Source organism: Zalophus californianus, chromosome 5 (genome assembly GCF_009762305.2).
Source record: "Zalophus californianus isolate mZalCal1 chromosome 5, mZalCal1.pri.v2, whole genome shotgun sequence".
In the NCBI taxonomy this organism is placed as follows: Eukaryota; Metazoa; Chordata; class Mammalia; order Carnivora; family Otariidae; genus Zalophus; species Zalophus californianus.
In genome coordinates, this window is record NC_045599.1 from 743343 (window position 1) to 752926 (window position 9584).

General features: G+C 58.5%; 1 protein-coding gene across 1 annotated transcript; it reads left to right on the top strand.

The window, feature by feature from the left end:
* Positions 1-4421: 4421 nt before the first annotated feature.
* Positions 4422-8021, top strand: RNF187 (ring finger protein 187). Its single transcript, XM_035727690.1, is given in 7 exon segments — positions 4422-4442; positions 4539-4615; positions 4791-5203; positions 5206-5621; positions 6909-7001; positions 7194-7406; positions 7723-8021. Coding segments are annotated over 7 exon segments (1236 nt in total). The 3' UTR covers positions 7726-8021.
* Positions 8022-9584: the final 1563 nt, after the last annotated feature.

A 9584-nucleotide genomic window follows, 5' to 3' on the forward strand; every position in this document is an offset into this window, starting at 1 on the left:
CCCTGCGATGGCGGCCTTCTGCATCATGCATGTATCATGGCAATGAAAGTTACCTACTTCCGATTCCTTTTCCGTAGGCCAAATGTGACATTTGCACCGAGTCAGTTTTTTTTTAGGTAAAAAGTGTCCCCCAGATGTGGGGTCGAACTCTCCACCCATAGACCAAGAGCCCCGGAGTCAGCTCTCCGTACACACCCTGGGGTCCTCAGTCAGTCGCCTGCACGCAGAGCTGACAGGGTCTCCGGTCCCCCTGCACAGCCTGGGTGACCCCAAATGCCATAGAACACACGTCAAACACGAAGCGTAGACGTGGGGTAACTATTTCCTGTGATGAAAATCGTTTAAGGTCGTCGGCTGGGGCCCTCAGAATTTGACATTGTAAACACGTTAATGAGAGAAAAAGTTGCTTCCTACCCGTGAGACACATCCCTTGGAAGAAACCCACGTGCTGACTAACGCCGGGACTGTCCGGAGCGTCTGAACAAGGCATTTGTAAAGACGGGACAAGAGAGAAGAAAGGGTTCCGGGCTTCCAGGGATGGCGAGCTGTGGCGAGGTGCACGTCCGCGGGCAGCTTACCGGGGTCATTCGTGCAGGTCCATGGGGGTGCCCACCTTCGGGGTTCCTCAGGCCTTGGAACTTCCGTGGGAGAGGGGAATGGGGCGCTTCTCATTTCTCATTAGCGCCTGCCTCTGGTCAGATGAGGGGAGCTCAGGGAAGGCCTCTTTCTGCATCTGCTGATGCATCTGCAGCTCAAAATACTCCTCAGGCCACAGTGGCAGCTGTTGGAGGCCTTTCTGGCCCTACCCTTCGGAATCCTTTTTTACTTACGTCGTACTGGTCTATTGTTTCAAAAACAAACTAGTTTGTCACGGACTTAGGGACAATACTCAGATTTTTTTCATCACTGCCAATCTAATCCCAAAACATTTTTTTTAAGCTTCTATTTATTTATTTGACAGAGAGACACAGCAAGAGAGGGAACCAACATTTTATATGAATCCATTTAGAGTATGATCTGCAGAGAAAGGGAAGTGGTTCGGAACGCAGCCTGATGATCTGAGAGTTCTGCCCGTTTGTGGGGAGGCATTCTCCTATTTAATGCTCTGGGCTCAGTGTGGTGGGAATTGAAGACACCCAGAGCCCGGCAAATGTCCTGCTGTCTTGTGGGTGTTCATGAAATGTAATTCTGAGCAATAATCCAGATCATCACCCACGCTGATTCTGCCTCTGACCTGGAAGTGGGAGTCTTCCATTTTCTGGATGGTTCTAGAGGCAGATGACGGAGAGCCTGTGCAGCCTCTTTGCCCCGGCCACCCGACACTTGTCCTCAAATAGCAACCGCTGAATCTCTCACCTGGAGGGTGCAGAGGGAAGGGGAGAAATGCCGGGTGATACCTTTTAGTCTGTCTTGGGAACTGAGGATGCCATACAACACAATTTGGATTCTGCTGGTCCTAAAAGAGGATGGGATATTGTGATTGGAACCTCTGATCTACCACCATATCAGTCAGAAGCACCGGTGACACCTGGACTGGCAATTGGCATCTGAATTTGGGAAAGGTCTTGTAGGACTGAGCCCTTAACCTGTGGTGTCTAACACGATCCTTGGGAAGAATTCACTTCCATTGTACAACACGCAGCTGGTATCACAGAGAATGGCTTGATGTGGGGGGAAAAGCCCACACCGGAATCTGGAGCAGACCTAGGGGCTATGAAACAATCTTTGCTATTCCTTATTTCCAGAAATCTCTCATGCACACATTTTCTCTCTTTAAACATTTATTAGTTTCAGAGGTAGAATTCAGCGATGCATCAGTTGCATTTAACACCCAGTGGTCATTACATCAAGTGCCCTCTTTAATGCCCATCACCCAGTTACCCCATCCCCACCCACCTCCCCTCCAGCAACCAGCAGTTTCCTACAGCTAAGAGTCTCTTATGGTTTCCCTCCCTCTCAATTTTTGTCTTATTTTATTTTTCCTTCCCTTCCCTATGTTCATCTGTTTTGTTTCTTAAATTCCACAAATAAGTGAAACCATATGATACTTGACTGTCTCTGCTTGGCTTATTTCACTTAGCATCATCTCCTCCAGTCCCATCCATGTGGATGTAAAAGTTGGGTATTCATCCTTTCTGATGGCTGAGTAATATTCCATTGTATATATGGACCCCATCTCTATCCATTCGTCTGTTAAAGGGCATCTCGGCTCTTTCCACAGCTTGGCTATTGTGACATTGCTGCTATGACATTGGGGTGCAACTCATGCACACATGTTCAAACGGATGTCTACTACGACTTGCTCATTCTGTATGAGTGGAAATTTTGAAGCTTTTGTGTTTTCCCCAAATAGTGATGCAACAAGCATTTCTCCAAACCAAACCAAGCCAAATCAGGAACGGCTTTATTTCCCTGTTGGGTTATTTTAACAGTACATATTTTTTTTCGAAAAAAGGAATTCCAAAAGGTTATGAAAAATCTGAAGGTCCTCACTACATATTCCTACATTGTCTTCCAGAGGCAATATTTGCAAAATCCACTTTTGGGGAGTCTGTTACCTTAATAGTGAAGAAAAGTTTTCTTTTATGTTCCTATTTCTTAGTAACTGGTCAGTGAGGTTTTTTTCCTCCCACATCTATGTTCTGAACAAAAGATTCAAAGCAACTGTGTCTTGATTTCAGAAAAGAAAGAAAATTCTATTATTATAGAAACCTAGTAGAAGAAAAGAATCTACACATCTATGTAATAGTAGGCAACAAATGCAAATTAGGCAAAGTAACAACATATCAGGCACTTACAACATCCAACCTCATCAGCTGGGGCTGCCCCGTGGAGACAACCAGGCTGGAGTCCAGACTGAGGCCCCGACAGAGCGTCCTCCCTTTCAGGTGAGACTTGCAACGGACCGTCCCCGTAAGGGCCCTATTTATAGGGCAGATGATGGGGTCTGAAGTCAAACATCTGTTCGCCTAAGAGAAGCGAGCGGAATTTCCATGTTTTCATGTTTCTGATGGGGTCTTGTAAGTGAGGGTCAACAGGGTGAGGTCCGGAGCTGACAACCAAGAAAGAATTCTTGAGACATCTGTGGTGCAAAACGGTGGTTTTATTAAAGCACCAGGACGCGGCCCGTGGGCAGAAAGACCTTGCTGCCCTGGGGGTCTTATAATTGGCTGATTATATACTTAGCAGCTGGGGGAGGTAAGGAAAGGGCGGTTTCAAGACTCACAGGATAGGGGAGGCCTTGCCATTGTCAAGCTAAGGTTGTTTTTCCCTCTAGTAAGGCATTAACACTGAGATAGTTGGGAGCTTCCTGGAGGAACGTTACACTTTGCCTGCTTCAAGTATCTGTCAATGGGCTATAGGTTATAAGGACATTTCCTTATATCCTTACATTGTATCTAGGTTTCCTTCTGGAAGCTAGAGTATTGATAGAAACGCTTTGTTCTTGTAAATTGCTCAGACTTTTGTGAAGGGAGGGAGATCCCATGTCTTGCAGGATCGTGATCTCTGTAACTTAACTATTTGTTTTTCCTTTAGGGCAGCCAGGAGTGTCTTGAGGAATGTCACATATGTCCCATGGTGGGGGGGGATTTGTGGGGTGTCAGGTTCTGCCTGTCCACAGCTAGCCTTCTGCTCCCTCATCATTTCTGTATTTTCAAGGAGCCTAGGCTAGGTGTGACTGCCTCCCCTCCCGGATTCCATCCTGGGGGGCAGGCTCAGCCTGGAGCAGAAGGGGATGTGAGAAAAGGTTTACAGCTCTTGGCGTGCAGACCAGAAGGGCCCGTTCTGACCTGGAGGCCAGATAATATATTTTAAATAACCAGGCTCCCAAGGTTATTCACACAGCCTCACAAACAGCAGTCCTTAGCCCGACTGTGTGTGCAGGTCCTGGTGGCCGGTTCTGAGGGACACATCACGGGAACACCTAGACATATACAACAATCCATTCAGCACTTGCGTTTTCCTGTGAACTGACAAATCCTATGGGGGGGGGGGGTGCTATTTCTCCAGTAAATTTTTCTAGACCAAATTTTGTGAACTCTTTGTGTATTTGTGGCTCAAACTGTGCGAGTTTGGCTATTGACCTTCATTGTTATTGTTGGACTCACTGATTATCTTGGAACTTGCCTCCTCCGCTCCTCTGTCTTGCTCTCTTAACTTTTCTGTCCCGAGGTAACCTACCCAACGGATCAGGCATGCTGGGCTCGACGCCCCTTTCTGACCATTACTCCACAGAACTAACCGTAGTTTACTAGTTACACTGCCCGTTTACCGCATGCTCAGGTCTGTGCCGAAATTCTGAAAAACACACAAAACTGGAAGCAATGTAACTCAGAAGATTTTGCATTCGTCTGGAGTAACAGGCTAATTTTTTAAGATTTAAAAAGTACGTAGTGCTAAATCGTAGTGATTTTGTAACCATGTGCTTGGTCGTCTTCAAGGTAACTCCCCCCAAAGAATCGCGAAGACAAGTCCTGGCGCCGGTAGCTCTGGGTCTCACGGGACCGCCTCAGTCCCCCGCCTCCGGATTCCTCCAGCCGGGGACGCGCGGGGCGGCGGCCCGGAGGCCTGTCCCCGGGGGACGGGTGGGCGGGGGGCGAGCGGGACCGTTCAGGCGAGGAGGTGCGTGCGGGGCCGGGGTTCGCGGGGCGGGCCCCCGGGGGCCCTTTGCAGCCCCGCCCCAACCCCGCGGGGGCGGGCGCTCCTCAGCTCGGGTCCTAGCAGCTTACAAAAGACCTCTAGAATGGAGTCTTCATATAACGGTAAAACAGTTTCCCTCTCGTCCCCAGAGTCATTTGCGGGGTAAGTGACAATCCTGGTAAGATTGCAGGGTGCGAGGATGTGGGCCGGCCGGCGGACGGGAGGGTGCAGCGCACCGCTGCCAGGACCTTTCGAGGCGAGCTTCCCGGCCAGGACCCGGGAAGGGAGGCGCGCGCGCACCCCTGCCAGGACCTTACGCGGGGAGCGCCGCTGCCAGGACCCCAGAGCGTGAAGCGCACCGCTGCCAGGACCCTGCGTGGAGCGCACCGCTGCCAGGACCCTGCGTGGGGCGCCCCGCCGTCCCCGCCCCGCGCGTCCCCGCCGCCATCCTTGTCCCCGGCCTCGGCTCTCCGGCCGTCCCCGCTGTCCGCCGCGTCTCGGGCCCGCCTCGCCCGCGCGCCCTGGTCACCGTCCCTGCGCCGCGTCCTCGGCCTCGCCCGCCCTCCCCGAGGGCCCCCGCAGCCGCCGCCCTGGCGCTCCCCGCGGGCCCCGCCGAGGCCGCCTGCGCCCTGTGCCAGCGCGCGCCCCGAGAGCCGGTGCGCGCCGACTGCGGCCACCGCTTCTGCCGGGCGTGCGTGGTGCGCTTCTGGGCCGAGGAGGACGGGCCCTTCCCGTGCCCCGAGTGCGCCGACGACTGCTGGCAGCGCGCCGTGGAGCCCGGCCGCCCGCCGCTCAGCCGCCGCCTGCTGGCGCTCGAGGAGGCGGCCGCGGCGCCCGCGCGCGACGGCCCGGCCTCCGAGGCGGCGCTGCAGTTGCTCTGCCGCGCCGACGGGGGCCCGCTGTGCGCCGCCTGCCGCATGGCCGCGGGGCCCGAGCCGCCCGAGTGGGAGCCGCGCTGGAGGAAGGCGCTGCGCGGCAAGGTGCGCGCGGGCGGCGACCTGTGCGCGGCCCGTCCCCATCCCCAGCCCGGGCCCCCGCCCTCAGCTGGTGTCCCATCCCCCAACCCGGGTCCCCGCCCCGGACGGTGCCCTGTCTCCCCTCCCCCACCCTCAGCTGGTGTCCTGCCCCCCCTCCCCAAGCCCGGGCCCCGCCCCTGGACAGGGTGTCCAGTCCTCCGTTCCCCCCCCACCCCCCACTCTGACGGTGCCCTGCCGTCTCTCCAACCCGGGTCCCCGTCCCCGGATCACGCCTTGTCCCCCCTCACCCATCCCTGGACGGTGCTCTGTCTTCCCTTCTCATTTGCCAGACGGTGCCCTGTCCCTCCCCATCCCCTGGACAGTGTCCTCTGCCCTTACCGCCGGCCCCCGTCGCTGGTCCGTACCCTTTTCCCCCATCTCCCACACTCATCCCCATGTTTCATTTTCGGACCCCTCCCCCCATCTGAAGACAGTGTCCCTCGGCCGACCCCGCCCCCATGCCGCGCCCCCAGCACCTCATTGCCCAGCCTCCGGGCGTGACGTCACCCTGCAGCAGCCCCACCCCCGCCAGCTCTGTTCCCCACCCCCCCCCCGCCCCCAGATCCTGTCTGGTGGACCAGGCAATGAGCCTGGCACTCAGCTGCTGAGGTCCAGTGCGTCCCCCTCCCTTCCCCCAGAGCGCCTTCCCACTCCCTCTCCGCGACCCCCACCCACTCAACATGGAGAGCTTCGTTGTACTCTCGACCCGGCCTAGAAACCCGCTGTTGGAGGCCCTGGTTGTAGCTGGGGCCTGGGGACCCCCATGGAGGTGGGGTCACAGAGGGAGTAAAGACAGCCAGGACCTTCAGGGCAGAGACAACGTGTGTGGTCCTGCCTGCCCTAGGGAAGCCCGGAGAGGGAAGCATTCTGTCAGGTGGTGGGTCCTGGGGTCCCCGTGGGCACTGGGGGTGGCTGGACGGGAGCTGGGGTCTGCTCCTGCTGGGGGGCCCTTGGGCTAGGGTCAGTGCACCCTTGAGAGGCCACTCAGCATCACTCCCTTGGCGACATAACAGTAGGGACCGCAGAGCCTGGTCTTTGTCCAGTGGCCTGGTTGTAGTCTGAGCAGGTGTCTCCTATCACAGTTCCTTCTGGAGAGAGCTCAGTGGGGTTGCTGAGACCCCCTCTGGTGCCTTTGGTCTGCTTGTGCAGAACCGAAAGGCCACGGTCACCCGCTGAGTCTGCCCCCAGCGGGGCTAGGGCACCCTGGAGCTTCTGACCGTATGCCCACTGGTAACCAGCGTGTCTTTCCAGGAGAACAAGGGGTCTGTGGAGATCATGAGAAAAGACCTGAACGACGCCCGGGACCTGCACGGCCAGGCCGAGTCTGCTGCGGCAGTGTGGAAGGCAAGTGGCGGCAGGCCTGCGGTCGGCCCGAGGAGGGGCCCCTGACCCCATTTGGCAGGGATGCGGCTGAGTGCCGTGCGCCAAGCAGCACACCCTTCTCCCCGAGGTGGGCAGCGGTGGGGGCGGGAGGCCCCAGGGTGTATCCAGGGGACACAGGTGTCCCTCCCCGCCGTCTGCCTCCTTGCCCTGCAGGGACACGTGATGGACCGCAGGAAGAAAGCCCTGACGGACTACAAGAAGCTCAGGGCGTTCTTTGCCGAGGAGGAGGAGCGTTTTCTGCAGGAGGCCGATAAAGAGGAGCGGTCCCCGGAGGGTGAGGACGCTGACCCGGCCGAGCGCTTTGGGTGCCTGCTGTCAGAGCTGGAGAGGAGGCACCGCAATCTGGGCCTCAGCATGCTGCTCCAGGTGAGCACTCCATTGTGTCCGGACCCCAGGGCAGGGTGCCGGGGCAGCCCGGGGGGGGTGGAGGGCCTCAGACCAGCCGCCTCACTGGCCTCCACACAGCCCCTCACCTGGAGACCTGGCAGCCCCTGTCCCCCCTCCTGAGGTCCCCAGGGTGCCATTCTGATTCTGGAAAGGCTGAGTAATCCGCTCCAAGGGCGGGGGGAGTGGACGTGATAAGCTCCGGCCTGGGCGAGATGTGTGGGGGCGGGGGGGGGGGCGGGGTGGCCGGGTCCAGCATGGCATCTGCCTCTCTCCTCCCCCCCCCCCCGCCATGCAGTGATGTCCTGCCCCCTGAGCCGGCTGCAGGCTCAAGAAGCTCCATCCACCCTGGCCTGGCCCCCCGCAGCTCCTCCACGGCCGCCTTCTGGACACACAGCATCCTTCATCCACGAGGGCGTGCACCTAGGTGCACACGCAGGACGCATACCACAGGTGCCCACCTTGGCTTGCTCGAGACGGTGTCCCTGTTCCCTTATGCTCCGGGTGTGGATGTTCCCCAGGCTGTACACGTTTCACCGTAGAGACCTGTAGCAGGGTATCATTAACCCCAGGGTATCACAGCTCTTCATAAAGCTCTTGTCGTTGCCACCGAGTCTTACTGGCCTGGCGTCTCTGGGGCCGTGGTCGTCCCTGGGCAGCCTGCATCGTCCAGACTGGCCCTCACCCCGTGGAAAGGCCACTCGGGCTGGTCCGCTGGACACGCAGACCCCCCGCGTAGGCGTCGGGCATGTGCACTAAGGGTACGTTTGGGGTGTACGTGGAGGGAGAGGGACGCTCTCAGCGTCTGGGTGGGGCGGGCGGGCAGGTCAGACCTGTCTCCGGCTTGAGCCTGCACCTACAGCTGCACCTCTGGCCCGGGGTCTGTGTCCTCGGAGGTCCGTTACCCCTGCCGCCTGGTGTGTGTGCTCAGGTGTGCTGCTTCCTCTCTGCACCGGCTTCCCCTCTGGGGCCGTGGTTTTCCCCAGGGACCTGCCTTATCCTCAGCCTCTGTCCAGCCCCTCCCACGTGCCCGCCCTTGGCTGACCTGGGTGTTTCCTGGGGACACCAGAGGAACTGTGTGGGGCACAGGTCACCCCCAGGCCTGGATGCCGAGTTTCCTCGCGCTCTGCTCCTTGCTCCCTTTGCTTCACATTCCCTCTGATAGACGACTGTACCGAAACCACGACTTGCCGTCAGCTCACGTTGTAAATTTGTGCAAGCGAGGGGAAAGAAAGCAGTCGGGGACGAGCGTCCCGCAATGTTGACACACGGGGCCACTAAGGACACTTGAGTCTGGGAGTCGGACCACACCGTGTGGACTTGAGATCCACGGCGCCTTTCAGCACCGTTTCTGTGAGTTTGGGGCTGGCATGCCTGGCACGTGGCTGGCACTCACAAAGCCCCGCACAGAGGGCTCGCTTCAGCTGGCGTCCCTCCTGTCTGTCTCCCTTGCGGCCCAGCCAGTGTCCAGGGAGGCCCTGTGTGCAGGCTGCGGCATAAAGGGCCTCCTGTAGATGGGACTTGACCTGATGGGCCCCACGCCTCCACCGAGTGACATGGGGGAGACTTGCTTAGGCGGAGGCCAGCTGCAGTGCTGCCTCCTCCCTGGGGACCCGTTCTCTGTGGGCAGACCATGTGACCATGGCCACGTACCCCTGATAAGTAGTCCTCAGCCCGCCGAGTCGGGGCAGTGCTAGGGGCGTCCCTGTTCTAGATGGGGGTGGAGGACGGGGCAGGCCCCCGCGCAGCAGGCCGGGAACATCCCAGTGTGGTTGGCTATTGACTCTAGCCAGCTCCACTGCCCACTCGTTCGCTGCCCGAAGCGCCAGGGGTGGAAGCGCCCCACCGGCCTTCAGACCTCGAAACCCGGGCCCCACCTCTGCTCCCAGCCGGCCGGCCGGTGCCCCTCCGCCAGGAGCCCCCAGTCCCCGTGGAATGGTGTCGCTCCTTCGGATGTCTGCAAGCCCGTGCACAAATGGCATTTTACAGAACCAGCGGGCTGTCTTCACAAGCCCCGGCCCCAGGATGCAGCCCCGCAGGGTTCTCGTGAGCGCCCTGCGGCGCCTCGCTGGTGCCGGGGCGCGTCATTCTGCGTGTTCCAGCTGGGCGCAGGGCCACGAGGGGAGGGAAACCAGGCTGGGCTCTGCGTGGACGGGGAGC